General features: G+C 32.4%; 1 protein-coding gene across 1 annotated transcript in view; it reads left to right on the top strand.

Moving 5' to 3' along the window:
- LOC111706251 (probable G-protein coupled receptor Mth-like 3) overlaps positions 1-25,782 on the top strand; it is a 65,942-nt gene extending 40,160 nt beyond the window's left edge. The window contains exons 18-27 of the mRNA XM_023479078.1: positions 7,909-7,940; positions 9,069-9,134; positions 10,669-10,751; positions 11,178-11,346; positions 12,472-12,555; positions 13,300-13,337; positions 13,733-13,811; positions 21,493-21,599; positions 22,516-22,606; positions 23,872-25,782. Of these exons, the coding sequence (XP_023334846.1) occupies positions 7,909-7,940; positions 9,069-9,134; positions 10,669-10,751; positions 11,178-11,346; positions 12,472-12,555; positions 13,300-13,337; positions 13,733-13,811; positions 21,493-21,599; positions 22,516-22,570 (713 nt within the window). The 3' untranslated portion in view covers positions 22,571-22,606; positions 23,872-25,782. The remainder of the gene's footprint in view (positions 1-7,908; positions 7,941-9,068; positions 9,135-10,668; positions 10,752-11,177; positions 11,347-12,471; positions 12,556-13,299; positions 13,338-13,732; positions 13,812-21,492; positions 21,600-22,515; positions 22,607-23,871) is intronic.
- Positions 25,783-27,869: the final 2,087 nt, after the last annotated feature.

The following is a 27,869-nucleotide window of genomic DNA, read 5'->3' as shown; positions in this document are numbered from 1 at the left end:
TAATGAAAAGTAATTTAAAGGATTTAATGTTAAAATTTTTTTTTTTCAATTTATAGGGTAGGGTACAGGGCGGAAAAAAAATCCGGTCTGTGTCCAGCCAAACGCCCCCCCCCCCCCCAGACTATACATAGATTTAGACCCTCTAGCCTTTACTGGGTTAAAATAAAATAAAACTACTGTTGAATAGGCTATCAAATTTTAAGAAAGCTGAATCTGCTCATATTTAAATTTTGTCTACTTCAGAGTTACCCACAATAGATGAGACAGTAAAGACGACTTGAAACTATTTAAATATGACAATTCCAAGTTAAGTCTTCTATCTATAATGTGGTATTTGAATGGCCTATTTAATGATGGTTGCAGCTGGAATCATGAATATAAGGAAACTGATAATACAAATTTCGTACAGTCGTCTTGAAGTCTCATATCCGTTGTTGTTGACCCTGTACTCTGACCATTAATGTTTCAACTTATAAATTCTACAAGCTCAAAAATTTGAAATATCAATGGATTATGCTTAAAAGTTGCAAAGATAGGATCTAAGCGAATCAAACTTTGAGACAAGATATTAAGTGCATTACACGAAAATAATTTTGAAAATTAAATTTTCGTGAATAAAATCTTAATCATTGTTAATAACTGCAAACTATACGTTACTTAAGTGACTGTGTGACCTTGTAGCTTCTCTAGTTTTCAATCTACGCTCAAATATAATCCTTATATCATTGCAGCCTGATTTCGTTAACATTTTATATTTCAAACTTAGCCTGTGTAATCTCTTAGAATTCAGTTTAAAGCATAAAATATTATCGGGTTGCAAAAATTAAGAAATCTCTAGTCTGTGGCAAACACTCAGTTCCTTTTGTCTAAGAAAAAAACTAATTTATCTGACCCCTTCTCTAGATTTCTTCTAACTTCACAAAATAATATCGATTTTGCTTTTAGAATTTCTACAGTAAACATGTGTAGGAAACATGTAGATTCAAAATGTTTTGTAAAATTTCTACAGGACAAACTGATGAATATTATTTATGGAAAACAGTTTCAGAAAATTGTTTATAAAACCAACAATGTGGAAGGAAGGATAGGATTTGATAGGATTTGATACACACCAACACAGAAAATGAATATTTTATACTGTGAATTTAGAAGATCAAAATATAATTCCGCGAAGCGGAAACAAAACCAACATTATTTCCAAAAATGTTGTTCTCTCTTTTGCTACTGGAATCATTTCCGGTTTGTTCCAAAGTTTTATAATATGAAATTTAGAATTCTGATTCCTGTTTAAAATTTACAATGTTTGAAAAATCCTAAAACCTGGTTTGTATTCAGGATTCATGTTCCTCTAGGAAATGGTTTTATTCTATACATGTAGATAAAATACACTAGGGAACTGTCAAACTGCCATAAACGATTTAAAACAGAGAATGTGTTATCTGAGACCACTGTGAACTAGACGGTGAAGGTCAATTCTATGGAACACCACTGGTACGACTTTGTGACCTCGTAGCTCCTCTAGTTTTCACGCACAATCTCGAGAAGCGTAAAGGAATTGAGTCTTTGCCACAAACACTGATTTTCTAATCCCTATATCTTTGGAACCCAACGTCGTAGACCTTGATATTTCAAACTATAAATTCTGTTGCATAAAATAACGTAAGTTTGAAATATCAAAATTTCCACCATCAGATTGCAACGATATAAGGATTAGAAAATAGGAGTTAGTGGAAAAGACGTTGTTCCTTTATCTTGCATTAGATTACGCAATGCTCCAATCTTTGCATGATCCGAGCCGGTACAACATACACTGTCTATATGCAATTAGTCCAGTCTGAATTACCAAGTGTGAATTCGACCCAGCAAGTTCCATGAAAAATTTACAGCCTGGCAAGATCACAGCAATAAAAATACAAATATTTTTTTTCATTTAATAGCTTTTTAAGAAAGATGGAGAGGGAAACCGTTTTAACAAAGATGCCAAAAATTAAAATTGCCCGGTTCTTTTTTCTTTTCATTCTCCTCTCTCCATCATACATCAAAACTTTATCCTAGAAACCGGTATTATATCGGAACTCTAGGTTGAGTTATCTAACATGATTTATCATATTGAAAAACAAGATAGAAGAAAAACTTTTTTGAAGGAGGTTAAAACTTTATCCTGTGAAACAATATCCACTGAAACTTTTGTATTATGGGATAGCAAAACTGTTCTTAATATCCACTGAAACTTTTGTATCACAAACAGCAAAACTGTGCTCAATATCCTCTGAAACTTTTGTATTACGGGACGACAAAACTGTGCTCGATATTCACTAAAACTTTTGCATTACTGGAAAGCAAAACTGTGCTCGGTATCCACTGAAAATTTGTATTACTGAAAAGCAAAACTGTGCTCAATATCCACTGAAACTTTTGTATTACGGAACAGCAAAACTGTGCTCGGTATCCACTGAAACTTTTGTATTACGGGACGGTAAAACAGTGCTCGATATTCACTAAAACTTTTGAATTACTGAAAAGCAAAACTGTGCTCGGTATCCACTGAAACTTTTGTATTACAGTACAGCAAAACTGTGCTCGGTATCCACTGAAACTTTTGTATTACGGGACGGTAAAACAGTGCTCGATATTCACTAAAACTTTTGTATTACTGAAAAGCAAAATTGTGCTCGGTATCCACTGAAACTTTTGTATTACAGTACAGCAAAACTGTGCTCGGTATCCACTGAAACTTTTGTATTACGGAACAGCAAAACTGTGCTTGGTATCCACTTGTGTATTACCCTATGTAACAAAAGTGAGGAATTTCCCCAGATTCTCCAACCGTGGTGACTTTCTTTAAGGAATTTCCGAGGAATTTCTCGGGAATCATTTCCTGTAACTGATTCCTCGTAAATTCTCGAGAAATTCCCTAGAATTGGTCTCCAAGATGAGAAATTTTTGTGGGATCACAGTTTTGAGACTCAGTTTTGAGACTCAGTTTCGAGAAATTCCTGAGAAATTCTCCGGAATTTTTCCCCACGAAATTCCTCAGAATTTCTCCAGAAATATTCTTTGGAAATTCCTGAGAAATTCTTAGGACTTTGTCACCATGTTTGCAAATTTTTCAGGGAATTTATTAAGAGAATTAGTTTCGAGAAATTCCTGGGAATTTCTCCGGAATTTCACACCAAGAAATTCCTGAGAAATTTTCCGGAATGCTTCTCCGGAAATTCCTGAGAAATTCTTAAAACTTGGTCACCAAGTTTACGGATTTTTCGGGGAATTTATTAAGAGAATTAGTTTCGAGAAATTCCTGGGAATTTCTCCGGAATTTCACACCAAGAAATTCCTAAGAATTTCTCAGGAATATTTCTCCGGAAATTCCTGAGAAATTCTCAGGACTTCCTCACAGAATTTTCAAGTTCCGTTTTTCACCAATTGGTGTCTCTGAGGTTCTCTTCTTTTGTGCACTGCTCAAACTAAATCTTTTTTTCTTTGCATCCTTATTGATAAAAAATGATAATTTACTTCAGAACCCTCTTTTAAAAAAATATTCAAAAATTTCAAAACATTTCTGTAATTGACAATTCACTTGTCTGAATAAACAAAATACATGACAACTTCAGTAAGATCAAAAACGACTACAATATTCTGACTTAAGCAGATGGTTATACTTCTAAAAAGTTGGAGGGGCAATATAGTTTTTAAGTTATTCACTACTTTTGATAGTGAATATTTCAAGATATTCCTGAGGAACTCTTGAGAAAATCTTTGGAATAGTTCCAGGGAAATTCCCAGGAATTGGTTCTGAAGACCTTTTTGCTACACATTTTCTCTGGTTTTTCTAAAGAATTGGTAACAAGAAATTCCCTAGAATTAGTTACAAGAAATTCCTTGGATAGAGTTACGAGAATTTCCTCGGAATGGGTTAAAAGAAATTCCTCGGAATGGGTTACAAGAAATTCCTCGGACCTGGTTCCTGGGAATGGGTTACGAGAAATTCCTGGGAAAAGCTTTCGACATTTTCACCGGATTTTCCTGTGAAAGATTCCTGGGAATTTCCGCGGATTTTCCGCAAAATTGTTACTTGGGACGGGATAGCAAAACTGTGCTCAATATTCACTGAAACTTTTGTATTACGGAACAGCAAAACTGAGCTTTACATCCACTGAAAGTTTGTTACAGTACAGGAAAACTGTGTTCAATATCCACTGACAGTTTTGTACTACGGGACAGCAAAATTGTGCTGATATCCACTGAAACTTTTGTATTACGGAACAGCAAAACTGTGTTCAATATCAACTGATGTTTCGTTTTAAATCTGGGTAATCTTTGGAAACTTGGAAATCCTACTTTTGTATGAGCAAAACTGTTGAGAAGTATAATTATACGCTCTAAATGTATTTAATATGTGTCTACTCTGTTCAAACTAAATCTATAACTACTCCCATTCAAAATTCAATAAAAGACATAATTTTAAAGTTTATGGAGTTAAATCCAGCATTTTTACTGGAAAAGGTTTTAAATTGGGTTACAAAATAAATTGCGGCATTACATTAAAGTGTGCGCACTGACTGTTTTATTGGTTATGATGTCAATTTTATGAAATAAGTCTGAAATATACCTTTTGAGCGAAATCTTTATCTCTTTTGAGGTAAAACATTTACCTCGTGTTTAATTTTTTTGTTTATGAAAATTAGAGAGGCAGACAAGGGTGTTAAAATTTACAATTTCTAAAAAAAATAATCCTATTTCATGATGTTACAAGAATGCTAAAAGTATATCAAAACCTTCATTTTTGCTCATTTATTTTTTTCCATCGTTATTTCTTCATCTTCTGTGATCCATCAACAAAAATAGAATTCCGTAGAAAAAGTTAGATTTTCTCTTTCTCCCAAATTACAGATCAAAGGAGGACATTTTTAAAGATTTCTTCTCTGTGAACTTTCAAGAAAAAAGTGTGTCCCAAAAAAGTATAGTATTGCAAATACGAAAAATCTACATTTATTTGGTAAAAATGGGTTATAAAGTTTTTAAACGCATTGTTCTACAAGGAAAGGATGAGGTATTCAATATTCAATGTATCATTTACTCTCAGACAAATTTTTATTGATTCTAATTTGTCTGAGAGTAAATGAAATTCCTTTTTTTTGCCTTTGTAGATTGTCAAAGTATCTTTCAATAAAAATATTAAATGAAAACTGTTGTATACCAAAAAACCAGCTTTTTATAAAGGAATATATCATTGCAATTCAATGTATGATGTCCTTAAATATTTCAAAATATAATTCTGTCTGAAATATTTAACATCTAAAGATTAAAAACTGTTTTTATGTATCACCTTCTGGTCTGGCTCAAATGGAAGTATAGAATTGTTGACAATAGATTGTTATAATATATCTATATATATACTTTGCTTGTCTTGGTATATGTTTGTTTGTTTGTATCCAATTAACGTCAAAACAGTTGAACCGATCCGGTCCAAATTTCGTATGACCCAAGGGAAGGTTTATTGATACTCAGAATTACAATAACTTGTATCCAAAAGCTTTTGATTTTTGTAAATTTTAAAAATGCGCGAAAAAAAATATTTGAATATCCGTGAACTTTGCTGTTTTATACTGTACTGTACAAAGGGAAGATGCTTATAATTAAAAGTTGAAATATAGGATGGATGCTTTTAGGGCGCTTCGCACCCATCCTCTATTTTTAACTTTTAATATATTTAATATAACAAGACATTCGTATATATATATATATATATGTTGTGCATAGCCGGCCAAACGGCTTGCCGATTAGATTGAAATTTGTTGTGGACACTCATTGGTGGCCGGGTGGTGTTATAGACTAAAAAAATTCAAAAATTATTTCTAAAATTTTTTTCCACAGGCAACTCCGGGCTGTTCAGCTAGTTATATATATATAAAACCTTCAAAACTAGTAAAATAATTAAGTGAAATTTGGCAAGCAAAGAATTTTAAAGAATAATTCTTTTTAGTCTAAGCCAATTTTTTTCAAACCAAATTTTACCCTATAGCGCTCTCATTTATGACACTATCACCTTGAAAAACATTTGTATTTGACGAAAACATCAAAAGGATTTTTTCTCTTGTATTTAAAAACTAAAGCATTTAAATTCTTAAGTTAAGTATATTTTATTTTATTTTATGAAAGAACACAAAGACAGAAAAGACATGACTACTACTCAAATATTCTTTATAGATGATATTAAAAATCCTTTATTTGCTTTACAGATTCATTTGTTAAAAAGAACATTTTAAGGGATTGTATGAGTAATTTCAGGTGCACATTAATTTTTAAAGTTACATCTCTCATTCACAATGGTACCCTTCATGGATTTTTCTAAGCAAAATTAACAGTGAAGTATCCCTGTCTTTCTCTCCATCATCAGTCTATATTGTGACTTCCAGATTTTTTCATATAAGAAACAAGAAAGAAAATTTACTAATTAATTTCTTTTTAAAGATAGAAAAATGACAGCTAGTATATATATTAAAACAAGACATTCATATATATATGTTGCGTATAGTCTGGACCGATTGGACTGAAATTTGTTGTGGACACTCATGGGCAGCGTGGGGGTGACATAGGCTAAAAAAATCGAATACTCTTAATTTTTTTTTTAATATTTATCTTCTTCTTTTTCATCTTTTTTCTACTCAGATAAATGTTCTGGGATGTTATTGAGGATGTTTCATTACCGAGGGTCATTTGAAGCTGGGTCTACAGATCTTTTTTCACATGATACTTTGTAATCTTTAAATCATATTGATTCATTTCATGTACCGGACCAGATTTAGCTGTACAGTACAGATACAGACAATATCAGGCAAAAGGGGACGGTACGCCAAATGAATGACTCCCTCCTACTAAGAGACCCCTAGAATCTCCCTGAACAGAAGGAACTATTTCATTTTATGTACCGTCCCGTTTCGCCTGATATAGTCTTAACTACTGTACTTGAAATGAACAGGTGTTTACAATGATGCATGATTATTATAGTTATTTTTCACCAGATCCTTGGAAACAATTATTGGACTTAGAATAAGATTATTTGAGGCCATTAAAAATTTAGCATGATATGTGTTCAGAAATTACCAAGAAAAAGTATGATTTGAAAATGCTAATAATGACTGTTTTTAATTTTACAGTGTACGATGCACATTGCACATGTACCTTATTACATATACAGTCGTCGTATATATCAATTTAATGAAGAAAATTATAGATTTAAATTTTAGATTTCTACCAAGCTTTCCAACAGTATGTATGGATACACATAAACATGAAAACAAAAGTTGTCAATTAACAGCTTAGCTTATCTTAGTTGTATTGTACACTTGTAATTTAAAAAAAACGTATTTTTTGTAATCAAAACTTATTATGAAAATTCATCTTCATTGTATTGATATTTAAGCCGACCACTCTGTATGAAAAAATGTAATTGAGGGGAGGGGGAGGGAGGGGAGGGAAGGGAAGGGGGGGACGGAATGCCTTTTTAACAGTTCATTGGTTTCTTTATTTTAGTTTCATCACCTAGGCTTCATTTCAATCTAAAAAAATGTTTGAATATTTAATTGGAAGAGATTTTTAAAATACTTTTTAAAATGAATTTAAAGAAACGTATTGAGTGACGCTTTTTTCAAGAGTGGATTCACAAGGCTCTAAACAAGCATGAATGAAATATTCGTCGTTTTCATTTAGAAAGTTGATTTTACATTCAATTATGATTTCTGTAAACTGTCAGAATTCAACGACACTAACCTATTCATTGTTACTTCGATAGAAGGTTAAAAAGGTACCATTGTGAATTAGACATGCCAATTTTTATAATGAAGGATCACCAGAAACTACTTCTATGAGTCCAGTTATATATTTTTTGATAAAGTTTCCTATTTTTAGGTTTGATGACTTTACTGCTTCTGATAGTGCAGGTATAGGATATCCAAAGAATTAGAATATATGTTAGTTCCCTTCAGCTGTAAAATATATTTCTTTCTTTGCCAAACTATTTCATATCCCATTAATTAACATTATTCAAAAGAGAAACCCAAGATTAACCTATCACTATTTTTATTATTATCAGCTGACAACCTAGAGATGGGCATAGATTTTTTTGTGAACAATAGAGTTGTTAAAAAAAAAATTAATGTTGGACGAGTTACTTGGCTTGTTCAAATACTAAAAAACAAACCATAAAAATTAACAATTAAAGATGGTTTGAACGATTTTGAAAAAAACGACAATTCTTAACTGAACGAACAAACTTTTGAAAAAACTATCGAACAAACAAACGATTTTACTGAACGAACGATTTGACTAAACAAATTATTTTATTGAAAGAAAGATTTTACCAAACCAAAGTTCCGTTAACGAAATCGAGGTTTTCTAAAATAAACGGACAAGTCCGTTAATAAACGGCAAAAAACGTTAATATTTAAAATGTTAACGAAACAGAGTAGCCGTTTTTGAGATAAAAACTAAAAGTTGAAAACGAAAACGAAACAGTTTGTTTTTTAAAACGGTAAATTTCATTTTTTTTATGATTAAAAATGCAATCTTCAAATATAACATTGAAGAACTGAATGCAGTAAGTTAGAAACCAAAATTGAACATTCAAAACTTTAAAGAGGTTTAGGTCGTCAATACAGTCCCATTCTTTTTGGGCAACACTGTTCATTTTTTAGACTGTAGAGATAGTACAGGGTTACCCTGAAAGGATTGGACTTTAAAGATAACCTAACAGATTTTATTCAGACTTCTAACAGATATATTTTTATCTTTTTCAGATAATTTAATATTGAAGGGTTAAACCTGACCAGAGCACATATCTTTGTATTGTTATACAATATACATGTCTAAAGAATAGATAGAAGAAAAATACATGACTAAAGCATAGATAGGAGTAAAAAAGGAGGCGGGGGGTTCTGTTTAGAGTTAATGACTTTTAGAACGTCAAGAAAGTCTCATCCTTTGTGAATTGCTCTGTATGTATGAAACGTAAAACTATTTTAACTAAATAAAATAGAATAAAATTAAATAAAATGATGGCATATTTTTAGAAACTGGAGATATCCCCTCTACCAAATGTTGGAATTGATACTTGCTTTTTATCTGAGGAGGCCCAGGTTTAGTTAATTTTATTAACACAGGGTGTCTCTTCTGCTGGTTTAACCCTGAATATCGTAATTCATGATTGATCTTATGATTTTTTTGTACTTTTCCCCTGAAGGAATAATTTGAATAAAGAAATTAAGCTTTGATCCTCGAATTAAAAGTGCAAATAGCAAAAATTAATATATATACTTAGCAAAATTCAGTTATACAATTAAAAATGGATAAAAAAGACCCGAAAGCTAAGATAGAAATTTGGTGTGGCATAGAAAAAGCTGATATTCAAGCACCATGTAAATTAACTCTAAATGATTATAGGGGTTGATTTGACTAGCAATCATAAGGTTAAATTCTGTTAAAAATTATATTTTTATTAAAAAAAAAACACTCAAATTTAGGCAAAATATTTTGATATATAAAAAAACAGCCATCTTAAAAGCTGGTTATTTTTTTAAATAAAAAAACAACACATTGAAGGATTTGCCACAAACAAAAATCAATTTCTGGAAACTATGATAAATAATTCAGATTGTTTTTGTATATTCTGGAGAAAAAAATTCACATTGAATAAAATTGGGTTGGGGTTTAAAGCTTTTTCTTTAAAAAATGTTTGAATATTATTATTTTGCATTTTTGACTTATGTTTTTCTATCTTTAATCTAAACCTAAAATGTGAAAAAAGAATTGACGAATTAACAGAACTACGTAGATATATTTTAGTGTGGTCATCAAATTAACGTGTGGCATGACTGATTCACAAGGGTCTTAATAGGATGAACAAGAAATCATCACTTGTCTTGTTGACAATCCTGGGTTCACTATCAAAGGGACTAGCACACATTTATGCTTTGATCACAGACATGCAGGAAATAAACAGAATTTAACACTTTTAATGATAAGAAACAACAAAATCTACCACATATAGCTTCTCAGATAAATGTTTAAAGGTCACCGATGTGAATCGGATATGCCACTCAATAAATACAGGATCAATTGGATCATCTGGTTAGAAACACTAGTTGAGTTGAGCTGAGAATGAGAAAGAGTGAAAATTCAATCATTAAAATCCTCCTGTTTATTTTATATAATTTATAAAATTTGACAAATAATTCCCGAGATTTTAAATGTACAAATATAAAAGATTTTACGAAATTTACAATCATTAGCTGCTGAAGACTCGAGCCTTAAAGAGAGTAAAACCCAAGATGGTTGGTTCTTACTAAACTCAAGGCCATCCAAAACCCGGGTCTTGACTTGAGCTTTACGTGGGTCTAAGCAGACGCAAAGACCGGGTTTTAGTCGGGTTTAAGCTTTTAAAATCTCATCTCTGGATTATGAAACCCGCCAGGTCAGCGTGTAGATCCACAACCTCCAAAGTAGACCTGCCGCGCCACGACCAGAAGGGCAGGAATATGGTAGGTCACAAATAATTTCTAAATGATTTCTCTACAATGCTGCATTCTCAGCTCAACTACAATGTCTAGCCAGGCACTTCCTTTAAAGAAAGGCCTGCAGTCCTATTAAATATTTTAAAATTTGAAAATGAAGGGACTGTACCTGCATCTACCCGTGTTTATCCTGATGCTGATCAACGGATTCTTGTTCTGTCTAACCATCATTAGTCTTGTCAGGTGGGTCAACTTAGAAACAGTACTCATTATTAGTTAAGTAAGGTGGGTCAACTTACACCCAGTACTCATTATTGGTCTAGTCAGGTGGGTCAACCTACACCCACTACTCATTATTGGTCTAGTCAGGTGGGTCAACCTACACCCAGTACTCATTATTAGTCTAGTCAGGTGGGTCTACTCTCGAATATTTGGAAACCGTATTTAATATGAAATATTGAATAAGTAACAATCAGCTGTGTTAAGTTCCCACCTTGAAAGCGTAAACTGTGTTTTAAAGGAATTTAATTGGTTTTCAAAAGGTTTAAACACAGAGCTTTCTTTAATCCTTGAACAGTCAAAGTTAATTTAAAGGGTTCCGTTTTTGCCTTCTTTGCGTGGAAGGCCACTTGAATTTACACTTAAAATCCCTTTAAGAGTACTGTTTAGGTCTCGAATGAGTACACAGATGGCGCGACGGGTTCGGCAGAATATCCAGAGCTCTGGGTTAGCTCCCGGAGCTAGGAGAGCTGGGGTAGGATCTGGAGGATCAGGACACTTGGAGAAAAGGATTCAGAACGTTGTATCTAGGATTAACACAGACAGCAAGGAACAACTGGTAATGTTTTCACATATTAAAAACTAGCCTTTTAGGGCGCCCATCTTCTATTTTAATTGTGAACATGTTCTCTTTGTGTACATGTCTAACGAAACAAAAAAGTTCGCGGATTTAAAAAAAAATTCTAAAAATTTAATGAAAATTGAATTTTGATGAAGACAAATATTTGAAAATTTGATCATTCATAAACCTTCCTTGGTGCAAGGTGAGGTCCCACACAATATTTGGGCCTGATCGGTTCAGCCGTTTTGACGTTTATTGGATACAAAACAAACAGACAGACAGACAAGCTAAATTTATATATAGATGGCAACATTTTTCTTTTAATTCGAATTTGATTGTTAGGTAAAACATTTTAAATGCAATGGTTTATGTTAAATAGAACAATTGAAGTTAATAAATTTTACGAATTTTGCTTAATTAACTCACAAAAGAAGAAGTTTAACTTGTCGTACTGGGTATCCCAACAAACATGGGCATTAGGAGACGAATTCGAAATGCTAATTGTAAAACATTATTGAATTAGCGTTGTGTTACCTAATTTTAAAGGGAGTGTTCGCGAAAAATGAAAGGGGGTATAGACTAAATGCGATAAAAAGGCGCTTTTGATCGCTACTAATCTTGCTTCTATCTGTTGCGTCTATAAGGAGAAAATTGTTAAAGACGTCTCATTCCCATGTTTATTGGGACACCCTGTATCTAGAAGGTTTAAACATGTTTAACTCTGATATATTGTTTAGTTACTGTACACTAAACTGTTCACTGTGATGGGGGTACTATGGATATATTGTTTAGTTACTCTACACTAAACTGTTCACTGTGATGGGAGTACTATGGATATATTGTTTAGTTACTGTACACTAAACTGTTCACTGTGATGGGGGCACTATGGATATATTGTTTAGTTACTGTACACTAAACTGTTCACTGTGATGGGAGTACTATGGATATATTGTTTAGTTACTGTACACTAAACTGTTCACTGTGATGGGGGTACTATGGATATATTGTTTAGTTACTGTACACTAAACTGTTCACTGTGATGGGGGTACTATGGATATATTGTTTAGTTACTGTACACTAAACTTTTCACTGTGATGGGAGTACTATGGATATATTGTTTAGTTACTGTACACTAAACTGTTCACTGTGATGGGGGTACTATGGATGGCAGAATGTGTACATTATCTTCTACACCGAGAACACAAGGAAAATTATTATCAGAAAAAAAATATTTAAAAATTTTAGTATGCTGTCAAACCAAACTTTTTTACCGTCTTTTGACCAAAATTATTGACCAAAAATTTCCCCAACAGAGGGAAGTTAATTTTCTTAACATCCCTTGGGAGAATGATGTAAAATAACCACCCGTTTTGTGAAGTTTTGAGGAAAAAATTCATGCATTTTCATCTCAATGGACGATAAAATTGTGAACAGCTACTTTTTTGGGAAATTAAAAATTTTACTTAACCACAGGTTTCCCCCATGTTTCCCCCGACCAATTTTGCGAACATAACATCCTTTAATGCGCTCTGGATGTTTTGTAAGTAAAATTGGTTTTGGGAACCCTTGCTAAACTAAAATTACCTTAACTTCCCTGTAAAGTAGTTGCAAATAGTTATTACTGCCTTCTTATAAACATTACAGACACATGAAGTTTTCATTAAACTTCATGTGTCTGTAATGTTTTCATTAAACTTCATGCCTGTAATGTTTTTATTAAAAAATTCGGCACTTTCATCTCAAATGACAATACAATTGTGTAAAAATACTTTTTCAGGAAATTACAAATTTTACTTAACCACGGGTTCCCTTTACCATTTTTGCTTATACAACATCAAGAGCTCAGCGAGGGATGTTTTTTGCAAAGTAACCCTTTGCATAGTAAACTTTCTTAATTTCCCTGTAAAGTAAATCATTAAAATATTATGATTATTGATTGATGATGATTAGAAGAATGAGTGCTTCACGCTGGTTGAGTTTATATTCAGGTAAAAAATTGTTTTTGAAATATTTGTTTGAGGGAGATTTAGTGATGGGACGATTGCAGACGAATGATTGTTTAAGAAAAGAAAAGAAAAGAAAAGAGGGTGGAGTACCCAAGGAGCGGGGGAAGGCAGGGGGTCACAAGGCACAACCTGTTTTCCCTTCCATGCTATATATTAGCTATGTTGTTTTTCGGCAACCATGAGCCAAAATCACATGATTTTCCATGCCATTTTCTCTCTTCCGTCAATTATTACGTTTGTAAATAACGTATTCAGTGCATTCAAATTGCGATTTTTAAAAATCCAGCCAACCTTCTCTGTAATTAAGATTGTTTGGCTGCATCAACCTTCTCTATAATTAAGATTGTTTGGCTGCATCAACCTTCTCTGTAATTAAGATTGTTTGGCTGCATCAACCTTCTCCGCGGATTTCTCTTCTTCATCATCTTTGTGTGCAAAACCTCTACACTAAACAAGGTAAATCCTCTAAACACGGGAAATCCGTAAACAAGGAAAATCCTATAAACTAAACAATCCTCTAAACTAAACAATCCTCTAATCTAAACAATCCTCTAAACCAAACAATCCTCTAATCTAAACAATCCTCTAAAATAAGTTAAATTGAAAAATCCGCATACCTAAACTAAACAAGGAACATCCTTTAATCTAAACAATGATTTTTCAGATTTAACGATAGATTAAACAATGTAATCCTTCAGATTTAACAAGACAAATCCGCTAAACTAAAGAAGTAAAATCCTCAAAACTTAATAATTAAATCCTTTAAACTATACAAGGTAAATACTCTAAAATAGCCGAGGTTAATCCAATAAAGTGTCCATGTTAATCCAATTCACTATTTTGACCTCAAAAGACATATCATTATGGACTAACGTCTCAATCACATTTAAAAGGATAAAACTTTTTGAAAAATATGAGATTTTTACGAGAACCTTATCTAAGAGGTTTACAAGATAGAAAGATTAATTGACATGGTCACTTTGAATTATTTTCCGATTTTTTCTCTTGGTAAAATCGTAGAAGGAAATTGAACCCCAATAAAGTACACATTCAATGACGCCGCAAGTGGTCTGGATATACTTGGTAGTTGAGATGAGAGTGCAGTATTGTAGAGAATTGTTTTAGGATTGATTTAAGACCTATGAAAGGTTTATACGGTGCATATTTGTTCAGCAAGAACACAACTTCAATCTCTAAAATCCTAACAGATTGTACATTTTAGAGGGAAAATTTTGAGAATCGTATTTTTAAGAATTATTTAATAGCAACGACATAAAATGTAACAAACAGTCTAGTAATTAGTCAAATTTCGCATTATAAAGGAATTGAGTCTTTGCCACAAACTAAAATTTGTAAATCCCTATATCTTTGCAATCTGATAGCGTAAACCTTTTATATTTCAAACTTATATTATTTGATCTAACATAATTCATAGTTTGAAATATCCAAGGTCTACATCAATGGGTTGCAAAGTTAGTGAATCAATGTTATAATCAAATTTCTTTAACATCATTATATTTATTTTTCAATTTCTCTGAATTTGTTCAAATTCTCCAATTGAGACATTACAGATAACTGTATATAATTGCTTATTTTCGATGATAAGAGTTAATTTCTATTTTTCCAATATGTTTCTTAACAACTGTAAAATATGTGTTACATTTTTAATGGCCGTCACTGAAAAATAAAAAACCCGATTTCCTCCAAAATGAATATTCTATGAGGATTGAAAATATTGTACTGTACACAACCAATCAGGAGACGTCTGTAATCCTTTGAATAGGAAATGGAAAATCTTTAAAAATAGACAATATGAATATAAATGTTATGTTTTATGTTTAAAATTGGAGTATTTCTTTCAAAGTTGTAAAACTTAACCCCTGAATGCAACAAGTGGCCGTTAGATGTCAGTTAAAAACATTACGTGGAACCGTAGCATAGTGTTTTGGCCTACTCACCCTATCCAGGTAGAGTGTATGAGCAGTCTGTGGTTTAGGTATAGATCGAATGGTGAAATGGTACATCGAACAATTGTGTATTGCGGTATCTGTGTGTCTCCAGTGTACGCAGATCTGGGGGTTAACAATCTGTTTACGTTCTCGACTATTAGCATGAAACAGTGCTGATAAATACTTCAGATTATAACACATAAGAAAGTTTTACAGTCCTGAAGTGTTGATCAATGCCGTAAACCTAAAATAATTTCCTCTACGCACAACTAAACAATACTTAATCGAAACAAGAGAACTTAAACCTGAGGTAAGACCATAACATATAATTCATTTTTCTGAATTATTTAGATTTAAGACTTTTTCGAATTGAATAAGTATTCTGCATCAGCGCTGTACTCCATGTAATTGTTCTGCAGAATTGTTCATCATATGAGAATTGAGGATGGGGCAATAAATCAACCAACGCAACTTTTGTACTGTAGAATATACAATGTTTTGAACTTAAAACATCTTTATTTACTTTAAAGGAATATTTTATGCATTTTGAAAAGCAGTAGCGGCTAGGGGGGAGGGCATTCCTTTAAAATTAATTTTAATAAGTTCTCAGACAAAATTCAAATTTGCTATAAATGTTTTTAAACGTAACAATTTAACCATGTTCATTTTTCAGGTTTCAGGATGCCCATACAATAAAAAGCCAATTTGGATGTTTCGTGTCATGTTTTTCATATTGCTAAATATGCTAAATATTTTTTGAATAGTTGAACTTTGAACAAGAAACTTAACAAAATTAGAATATTGATTTTACAAATGTACAGTAATTAGTTTCTGCATTTTTATTCATGTGTAGAATGACGTCTATAAAAATCCCCCTCTTCTTGAAATGTTATACATGCTAACCATTATTTTTCTATGATAAGGGTTCTGTCCTATTCCCCTGTACCAACTGTCCATCAGCAATCTTTACTCTAACCTTTCTTCTTAAAAAATGTCTCTACACTGCATTCTTAGCTCAACTACCATGTCTAGCCAGACACTTTCTTTAAATAAATTATTTATGGAGTATTCCTTTTACAATTTTGCAATTTACAACAAACATAGGTTTATTATAAATCCTTCAAAAATAGGGTAATTTAATTTAAAAAGTTGTCAACAGTATTTACAGAATTTACGTACATGGACATGCTTATGTTTATTATTAATAAAATGTTGATTATTTAAATGATAAAATAGCAATCAAAGAGTTTTTAATGGAATAAAGTCTTTTCCCCAAACTCTCATTTGCTAATTAATCCCTTTATGCCATTGCAGCCCAAAAGTTGGGTAGACCTTAGATATTTCAAATATATATTCTGATATAGTGAATATTAAAAATTTGAAATATTAAAAGGTTGCAGAGATATAGAGATTAGAAATGTTTGAGTTTGCGGCAAAGACGTAATTCCTTTATGCAACAATTTTGATTTTTCAAAAGAGAAAAATCTGCGAAAATGCCCTCGAAGCCTCTTTATAATGAATTGATTCTGTTCAATTATCAAAAATTTAATTTTATGCTTCAAAATGATATTTTGAGGTATAAAAAATAAAAATATTTTGAATCTGTAAAATGAAGAATATTTAGATTTTATTACAAATTACAAAAATAATATCAGATGGCTTAAACTTTCTCGATAAAGAAACATTTCTTTCAAAAACAAATATAGCACTGCGAAAAAAAATGTTCTTTGATTTTTTTCGATTTCGCATTTATTTGATATTTTTTATGCATACAAAGTTTCTCTATCTGAATGCAATATGTACATCACGGAATAAAAAAATTATTATTTTATCTGACCTTTCCCTCCCCCTCCATTTTTTTTACATAACTCAAAAAGTATTGGTCTGAGGCTGTTGAAATTTTCTGACTTTTCCTAATACCCAAAGCCCTCCCTTTAGGCCTAAAATCGGGCTTTAATACTAACTGCCTGAGTCCTCAGGCACACTGCCTGAATGACTGCTTTTCCTGTAACAAAATAAATCTTTGTTTTGACCCACTTCCACTTGTCAGATTTTGATAAAAATTTAGCTTTTTGGAAAGCCTTTGACATAGGGAAACGAATTGCACAAGTTTTGCGAAAAACATGGACATTTTTTGCAAACAACTTGTCAAAGGAAATTTTCACATTTTTAGTTTTTCTTGATTAAAAATCAGGTTATTTAAAATTTAGCAAAAATTTGTGCATATTTGAAATGGCATGGTCAAGGGCTTTTCAAAAATGTATAATTTGTCATTTTTTGGACAAATTTTTTTTGCAAACATTTTTACTACATAACTAGATTTTGTGATGAAAATTTAATTTTTGCAAATTTGCAAATTTTTTGCAGATTCTAAAAGTAGAGCACAAGAGCTTTCCAATGATGTATCATTTGTCATATTTGGACATCAAACATGGGATGTAGAGGGGGGGGGGTCAAATTGAACCACCCCCCCCTAGCTTATCCTGGTTTTCAAGTACCCCAGCAGAGATAGGGTCAATAAATCAATACAAAATCTGTATTCTGAACACCATCCTACAGTAAGGTTTCTTAAAAAAATTTTGTTTATATTTCCAAATAAAAATGTTTCCAACCATAATTGTATATTTGTTTTGAATTCAGCAAATATATTGAATATTCGGAATGCAAGACAATATATTTATACTTAGACCTTAAATATAATTTTAATATGAATACAATGCAAATGTAGGGAACAAATGAAAATAAGGGGAACATCTAATAAAAAGAGAATAGTAGTATGGCGGTGCCGTGGCGGAAGACGAGTTAATCTGAAGAGTCTGGAGCCGGATATTGAGACCCGGCAAGAGGAGCGTATTTTTCCTGCCACGTCACCTATCGATATACATTTTTCAATGTTTTGATTTATTAATAAGTTATTTAGTTAGTAATAAAGTAATTATCTTAAACCGAGGGAGTTTATTCTGAGCGTATCTAAAGTAGAACTATTCATAGACTTTGAAAAACTTCTCATCAACTTGAGTGCAAAAGATTAGTAGTTTAACCTCCTCTACGTAGTTCAACTACTTGTTGCTATTCATAGAATCTGGACTAAGCGGACCCCAGTAGAGTTAATTTAATTAAAGTGACAAAAATATTAGTTCCGGAATTTCTTTAAAACTTTTCAGACCACAATGTGTTTTGAATTATAAGGTAAACCTCTGTTAATTAAGCTGGATTGAAATTGTTCAAAACTACTCTAAAGGATTATTGGAAGCTCTCCCCATAATATATTATAATTATTCATTATCTTGCGCCAACATTCTTTCCAATGCACTCTCTTCCTCTTAAATCTCCAGGTTCAATAAGGACCAAGTCTAGGAAGAGATAAAAACCGACTGAGGACGTTGGATCTTCTTTACTCGGAACAGATTTTTTGTCCTAGCACTCTCATTTCTGACACTATCGTTGTGAAACGTTGTGACTTTAAATGAAAAGTAATTTAAACGCCCCCATGGCTATACATAGATTTATAGGGTTAAAACTAAGTTTAGCAAAACCTCAAGTCTTTACTTGGTCTTAAGCGTACATATATGCTAAAGTCGGGGGTTTACTCGGGTTTCAATTGATTGTAAGTGTAATTTCAAGTGACCCTCCTTAGAAAGATGACAATGCCCGATTCACAATGGAACCCTTGAAACCTTCATCTGATCAGATTGTGTAATTTCCTGTACTTGAAATGCGCGATTTATTTCAGTAGAGAACTCAAAATTGAAATAAACAGTTCATTATATATCATCTATAAACATCTATCAACAAGACACTCATATATATATATGTTCCCTCTAGCCGGCCAAACGGCTGGACCGAATGGGCTGATTTTTTTGTGAACACTCATGGGTAGCCGGGAGGTGACAAAGGCTAAGAAAATCAAATTTTTTTTCTTACAATTTTTCACAATTTTTTTTCTATTGCAACGCCGGGCCCTTCAGCTTGTATATCATATATCATTATATGGTGAAAAACAAAATAAAAGCTCTGCTAATGTAGAAGTCCGAAAACTCTAAAATCTTTTTTTGTTTTTGTAAAATTTATGCTGGGGTTGGGTGAGGGGGGGGGAGTGGCACCCCGTCCTTAATACAGGAACAGCATAAAGCGGAAAGTTTAAAAAAAGTACAAAATCTTGAGCTCATTTCATAGAAAATAATGTTTTTGACTAAAATCAAAAGTTTAAAAGGAATCTTAAACATATTACAATACTGAAACATTTTCCCCTTTTGGTAAAAGCAATAATTATAAAAGAAAACGATTAATGATATTTAGCAGATGCCCTAAATAGATTAAAATGGACCACAGCATAATGTATTATATCTTTGCCCAAGAATATTTATGTAAGGATAAGAATTTTAAATCCAAAATGTGTACTCTCACAAAGAATGTGTACTCTCACAAAGAATGTGTACTCTCACAAAGAATGTGTACTCTTACAAAGAATGTGTACTAAAGAATGTGTACTCTCACAAAGAATGTGTACTGATCACAAAGAATGCGTACTTTCACAAAGGATGTGTGCTCACACAAAGAATGTGTACTCTTACAAAGCTGATGTGTACTCTCACAAAGAATGTGTACTCTCACAAAGGATGTGTACTCTCACAAAGAATGTTTACTCTTACAAAGCTGATACGTACTCTCACAAAAAATGTGTACTCTCACAAAGGATGAGACTTCATTAAAAAGTGAATTTCAATAATTCTCAAGAAAATCCGCGAAATTTCCCCAAAATTTTCTTCCAGTGAAAAACATGTTTTTAAATTTTATGTCCTTACAAACAAATCATTGGTTTGGTTAAACTTTACACAAACTCAGCTACTAGACATGATTAATGATCAAGTCTGAGGTTGAAAGAAAACTACTTTTAACCTACTAAGCTGTTTATTCACAGTTTGTTAAAAAGATCTTGGCAAAACAAATTACTATTTGTACTGTGTACTGAGTGTACTCTAAAGTGGTGAATTCATCGTACACCACTCTAGCTTATGTGCCGGGTACTCTCTGAACTGTGTACTGTAGGTTGGAAACATAATTGTACCTGTGGGTGCAACTGTACTCTTTTATATGTACTGTGTACTCTATGAAATCTGTACTGTAGGTTGGGAACCTAAGTGCCTGTGGGTACACCTGTACTCTTTTTTATGTACGGTGTTCTCTATGAGCTGTGTACTGTAGGTTGGGAACCTAGGTACCTGTAGGTACACCTTTACAGGTGTATATGTAATGTGTACTCTATGAACTGTGAACTGAAAGTTGGGAACCAAAGTGTCTGTGGGTACACCTGTACTTTTGTATGTGTACTGTGTTCTCTATGAACTGTGTACTGTAGGTTGGGAAGCTAAGTATTTGTGGGTACACCTGTACTCTTACTTATGTGTACTGTGTACTGTAGGTTGGGAACCTAAGTATTTGTGGGTACACCTGTACTCTTACGTATGTATACTGTGTACTCAATGAACGGTGTTCTGTAGGTTGGAAAACAAAGTATTTGTGGGTACACCTGTACTCTTACGTATGTGTACTGTGTACTCTATGAACGGTGTTCTGTAGGTTGGAAACCTAAGTATCTGTGGGTACACCTGTACTGGTGTATATGTTCTGTGTTCTCAATGAACTGTATACTGTAGGTTGGGAACCTAAGTATTTGTGGGTACACCTGTACTCTTACGTATGTGTACTGTGTACTCTATGAACGGTGTTCTGTAGGTTGGAAACCTAAGTATCTGTGGGTACACCTGTACTGGTGTATATGTTCTGTGTTCTCAATGAACTGTATACTGTAGGTTGGGAACCTAAGTATTTGTGGGTACACCTGTACTCTTACGTATGTGTCCTGTGTACTCTATGAACGGTGTTCTGTAGGTTGGGAACCTAAGTTTCTGCGGGTACACCTGTACTGGTGTATATGTACTGCTTACTCTATGAACTGTGTACTGTAGGTTGGGAACCTAAGTACCTGTGGGTACACCTGTACTTTTGTATATGTACGGTGTACTCTATGAACTGTGTACTGTAGGTTGGGAACCTAAGTGTCTGTGGGTGGGTACACCTGTCATGGTGTATATGTACTGTATACTCTATGAACTGTGTACTGTAGGATGGGAACCTAAGTATTTGTGGGTACACCTGTACTCTAGTATATGAACTGTGTACTATAGGTTGGGAACCTAAGTATCTGTGGGTACAAGCTAGAGTTCCTGAAAACAAAGCAAACTGTACAGTTTGAGAGCTGCATCAGTAACAGAAGCCTCATCACAACAAACAGGTTACATTTTCAGCTTTATTTTCACTGTAAGAAAGAACAGAAAGCTGTGGAAAAGGAACATTACATTTTTACTCAAAATATGATTTAAAATAAATATACATGTAACACAACAATTTTATAGTGTACTTGCACAGTCACACCCATTACACTTAATATGGTGATAGTCAAGTTACCAGTACATCCTTAAAGGGAGTTTTCGCGAAAAAAGGTTTCATAATGTTTTTGATTTTTTTTTTTAAAGTAATATTTCACGTTCAACTTGTTTTCACGACTGGCGCTGGATTTTCGAACAGTCCTAGAAAATATCGTCTTCATTATCAATTATCATTATCATTATCATTATCCTTATCCTTGAAACGGGAAAAGATGTTTTCAAAAGAAAGTATCAGATCATAAAAAAATTCAAAATATCATGATGAAATATCAACTAGAAAAGAATGAGTTGAAAAATTACCTATGTTTATATAGGTTGTGATATCTGAATGATTTATTTGGAATTAAATTGATTTTTTTACCAATTAAGTCGAATATTGCAATTTTCTTAATTTGTTTGGACGCTACGTTCTTCGGTATGAGTCGTTTTTTACAATTTTCACATTATAAACGAAACAGACAGAAGTAAGATTTATAGTAGCGATCACCATAGATAATCATATCTCTGTTTTTAGAATGGATTCCGAGCAAGGGATGAGTATATTACTACTCTACTAGCTAATCATATCTCTGTGTTTAGAATGGATTCCGAGCAAGGGATGAGTATATTACTACTCTACTAGTCATATCTCTGTGTTTAGAATGGATTCCGAGCAAGAGATGAGTATATTACTACTCTACTAATCATATCTCTGTGTTTAGAATGGATTCCGAGCAAGGGATGAGTATATTACTACTCTACCAATCATATCTCTGTGTTTAGAATGGATTCCGAGCAAGGGATGAGTATGGTGGTTCTAAAGCAGAACTTTGATTAGTTTAAATCAGATATTTATGAGAAATTTCATAAAAAGGTAGACTTCAGTATAATTACTATAACACTGTAGTAAATACCATTCAATTTTTTACATATATTTATAACGCCATAGATTAATGACAATACAGATAGAACACTAGATGTCGTTGTTATAAGACCTAGCGGTATTTCGTTTACAATAACCCTAAGGCAGAAATCCAAAGAAATTAAATGACAAGACAGAGAGAGAGTATGCGCGTAACTTCTTTGGGTCTATGCCTGAGGGTTATTGTCAACGAAAAACTTCTAAATCTTAAAAAGACGACATCTAGTGTTCTATCTGTTTCTGTACTCTTAAGTAGACTCTGATCACTGTTATTTATAAATTGTTCTTTCAAAATACTCATAACATAATTAAGTCTAATTTACCACTCAAAGATATTTCTGAGGCCCAGAATGGTCAAAACTTGTATTATATAACATTTTTTTCCCCAATTGTTCAATAAGACTCAAATAATTCGTTTTTATTTTCCGTCTGGAGATAGATTTACAAGACTGAGGTTTATAGACATACAGGGTTACCCGCAAAGGATGAGACTGTAAAGAGGAGATAAAACTCATAAAATATTATATTAAGTCTTATACCTTGAATATTTTCTTTTAATGTCGTATTCATCGACATGGCAACGAAAGAAACTAGTTTATACAGTAGTTGCAAAGAATTCTAATTATATAAGGAAACAGACAGTAATAAATTCTTAACAGTCGTCTCTGAAGGCTCATTCTTTGTGGGTAACCCTGTACACATAGACGAATAAAGTATTGTTACCAGCACAGTAGTTTAAACGTGTAATTTATAAAATTGTACCTTTTCAAATTCACAAAAACAAAAATTACAAAAGAATTAAAATCAAAATTCATAAATGTTTTGTAACTGAAATTTAATATAGCTTTCATTTTTTGGTTGAATATTTTTTTGATATTTTCTTAAGATAAGATTTATTCTTTTGGATGTTATTTAATCTGAAATCTTAATTAAAGGGAATGTAAGCAAAATTTCATGTGACCCTCCATGCAAAGATTAGCAACAAAACTCTTGAAACCTTGATCTGATTAAGAATATCATTTTTCTTGTTTAAGTGTTTAGTGTTATAATAAGGCATTAAACAAATAACAATTTAAAATAATCAAAATTATAAACATTTATATCCAATAATCCAATTAATACTTGATCAGACAAAACTTTAAACGATACCGAACTCTTTTTCGCATGATGGGTCACTTTAAATTACGCTGACAGTCCCTTTAAACATCTATTTTTAGGAGACGAGCGGGATAAAGTGTAAATTTGAAGTGACAAATATAGTAAAAATATGTTACACTGTGTATTTGTACCTCCTAATTTATATAATATGTAAATCTTACTAAAAAACTGAGAATTTTCATAAACTAATATGTAAGTAAATTAAAGTTATTTAATTTGTTTTCATTTTAAGAACTTGTTTTTTTTCAAATTTTTATTTCTGAGAAAGAAATTCTAGATTTTGCTAAACTTAATGTGAAAACATTTGAAACATGTCTAAAGTCAAGTTTAAACATTCTTTATATTTACAATACTGTACAACAGTACATAGTGCAACACATCACACATACAGTACATCAAGTACCCTCTTTCATATATTTGTTAAAAGGACTGTAAGGGAAAATCCAAGTGACCCTCAATGCAAAGATAACCTTTATCTGTTCAATAATGTGGAAGATATTGTCGTTTTTCTAAGTTTAAAAGTGTTCATACTTTTTTGTACACTTGCAACGTAGAAATGCGCAGAAAGTTTGTTTTTGAAATTATAGATATTAATATCTAATTGATACTTGATCAGAGAAAGCAAAGGGTAAACTGTCGGGAATCAGGTATCGACATTTTTGCATTAAAGGTCACCTGGCTGTAACAACGCTTACAGTATCTTTAAGTGTTAATGTGTTTGTATTGTGACTTTATTGTCTATAACCCAATATTTGGTTTGACCCTAAAATACTTGCAAGAGCAAACCCTCAAGCAACCCCCCCCCCCCCGCCCCTCCCTCTCAGAAATGAGTATTAGAGATAGGTATAGTTTTTGTGAACGAACACAATATTTCAGAAGAAACGATCAAAAAATCATTTTTAAATTGTTCGTGATTTTTTCTTAACTTACAATTTATGTGAACACGTTTCAGAATGAACAAGCGATTTTACTGAACAAACGAGCTTAGTAAACAAACTATTTGAATGAACAAACGATCTTACTGAACGAACTATTTTACTGGAAAAAGGATTTCACTGAACGAACTATTTTACTGGACAAATGATTTCACTGAACTGACGATTTTGGTGAACAAACAATTTTTCTGAAAGAACGGGATATTGAGCATAGAAGGAAAATTACGGATGATTTTGAAAGTGAACGAATTCCAATTTGTCTGAAAAACTGAAAAAAATAGGTCGTTAACAAATGATGAAGAACATAATTGAAAGAAAGCCGAACGCGCCAATATATTTATATCATTAAACAATTTAAATCGGAATCTGTATATTTGTGAAGATTAATACCCCTAAAATTTAAATCCCTAATATTCAAAGTCATAATTTGCTAGAATAGATATCTAAATCAACTATTTTTCTATTTAGACCCTATTCCAATTTTTACAAGCCTCTTGGAAAAAGTCTTTACAACTATTTATTATAACATATTTTGTTGTATAACTGTAGATTCGATATTTCTTGTATTTTTGACCCCCCCCCCTCCCCTCCAGCACATTTGGGGTCCCTGAAAAGAAACAAAGTTAAAATATTAAGAATTTCTTATTAACAATAAAATTCGTTTTCATACTTGTAAAACATGTATCCCCGTCCAAACCGGAAATAACCCAACATATCTGTAAAAATTGAATTTTAATAGAATTTTATAAAAAAAAATGTTTCCGGTTCCTCTCTCTCTCTCTGTTATTGTTCATGTTGTGAAAATTTGAGATAAAACGAATTTGTCAGAAAGCTTATAATACAAGTTGAAATTACACTTACAGTCCCTATAAACTTGATTGTATCAGAATAGCTTTTGTGATTCTTTGAGCCAGGCAGGATTATTTCTATCCACGTGGTGTTGGTAGTTACTGCAATTCACTATAAATCTTGTTGAATTTGAACGCCGGAAAAAAAACGATTTATATTCTGAAAAATAAAGTTATTTGTATTCTACCTTTTTTATTGAAAGAGACATTGTCAGAGATAAAAGGAATATATAATTGTAAAAAAAATTAAACACAAAGAATGAGACTGTATAGAGTAAAGACGACCCAAAACTTAAAAAATATGACAATATATAGCTGGCTTTTTGGTTTCTGCATTTAATTGAGTATTTTGATGGTTTATTAAATAATTAAATACAGATATAATCTAGTTTTAGACGACAAGGAACCCTAAATTCATGAAAAATAAACAAATTCCGCACAATCGTTACTGAAGTCTCATCCTTTGTGGGTAACCCTGTACTATATTTTGAACTTATTAGCGTTAAATTTTACCTGCACACCAAAATTAGGAGTATTTTATGAAAATAGAATTTTTTCAACAGGCTAGAAATAGAAACTAAAAATTTGCTTTCATCAAAATTTTATTTTAATCAATTCCTCCCTTTCCCCCGTACGCCCCCCCCCCCCCTCCAACCCACACACCAAACTATCCCAGCATTCTTTTTTATTAATTTATGAAGCAATATAAAAATATAACATTTAGATAGTTAGTAAAGCATTAGTAAATTTGTTTTTAGATTTCCATTTATTAATAACTTAAATGAGGGGAGGGGGTCGGGGTTTGTCTTAATGTAATTGTCTGACACAACTCAAAAGTATTCGGCATTTTCTACATTTCTTTGGACAAATAAAACTTTACTTACACATTTTTAATGAAATTATTATCGTGAGTTTTTACGAATAAGATGGTTGTAGATATGTCGGAAAGACTCTATTAGGAAACTAAATCTTATAAACGGCCCTCCATCTGCCTGGAAGTACAAGTAATGATGTAATGCATAATAAATGGGACCTTCCTTCATCCTTCTATACTTCATCCTTCCTCTACTTTTCTCTTTACTCTACTTAATGATGGAATCAATCATTTTAGACATTTTTACCGCCTTCACCAACTACAGGGAGAATCAAAAAGAATGAGAACGTAAAAAAAACCTTTAAAGAGACTGTGGATGTAATTTAAAGTGATGTTCCATTAAAAAAAGAGTGGAAAGTCTGATTGACAATGGTACCCGGTATCCCTCCAATGGTACCCGGTATCCCTCCAATGGTACCCGGTATCCCTCCAATGGTACCCGGTATCCCTCCAATGGTACCCGGTTTCCCTCCAATGGTACCCAGTATCCCTCCAATGGTACCCGGTATCCCTCCAATGGTACCCACTACCCAGTATCCCTCCAAGTATGAATAAACATAATATCCATGTGATTTTTTAGAAGAGGATTATGTTTGATTGGACTTCTCTACAAACATAAGTTCTTTAAATCTTTTAAATCAGATAAAACTTTCATGGGTCGCGATCAAGAGCTAAAGTGATTAGCTTTTAGCCTATATCCCCTTTCATTTTCCCTTTACAGTCCCTTCAACAGTAGGTATGAAAGTCCATCTTTTAACCTATTTGTGGGGTATGTACCAGTTAGAAAAATCAACAAATTTTAAGAAAGGGTTGATTTGTAAAAACTATAAGTGTTAGTTAAATTTTCTAATAACATGATTCCAGAGATGAGATTCCATAAGATCAGAAATTAGTCTACTATCAGTTTTAATTTTTCAAAAGACAAACATTTGTTCAGTATTAACACTGCGAACCAAAATGTGCACACTCTCACGGAAAAATCGGAATTGTAATTATGGGAAGTGTAATTAGAGGAAGTGTAATTAGAGGAAGTGTAATTATATGAAGTGTAATTATAGGAAGTGTTATTATAGGAAGTGTAATTATAGGAAGTGTAATTAGAGGAAGTGGAATTATAGAAAGTGTAATTATAGGAAGTGTAATTATAGAAAGTGTAATTATAGGAAGTGTAATTTTAGGAAGTGTAATTATAGGAAGTGTAATTATAGGAAGTGTAATTATAAGAAGTGTAATTATAAGAAGTGTAATTATAGGAAGTGTAATTATAGGAAGTGTAATTATAGGAAGTGGAATTATAGAAAGTGTAATTATAGGAAGTGTAATTATAGAAAGTGTAATAATAGGAAGTGTAATTATAGGAAGTTTAATTATAGGAAGTGTAATTATAGGAAGTGTAACTT

Source organism: Eurytemora carolleeae, unplaced genomic scaffold (genome assembly GCF_000591075.1).
Source record: "Eurytemora carolleeae unplaced genomic scaffold, Eaff_2.0 scaffold725, whole genome shotgun sequence".
Lineage (NCBI taxonomy): Eukaryota > Metazoa > Arthropoda > Copepoda > Calanoida > Temoridae > Eurytemora > Eurytemora carolleeae.
The sequence above is the reverse complement of the archived record's forward strand: the minus strand, read 5'-3'. Positions and strand labels throughout refer to the sequence as shown.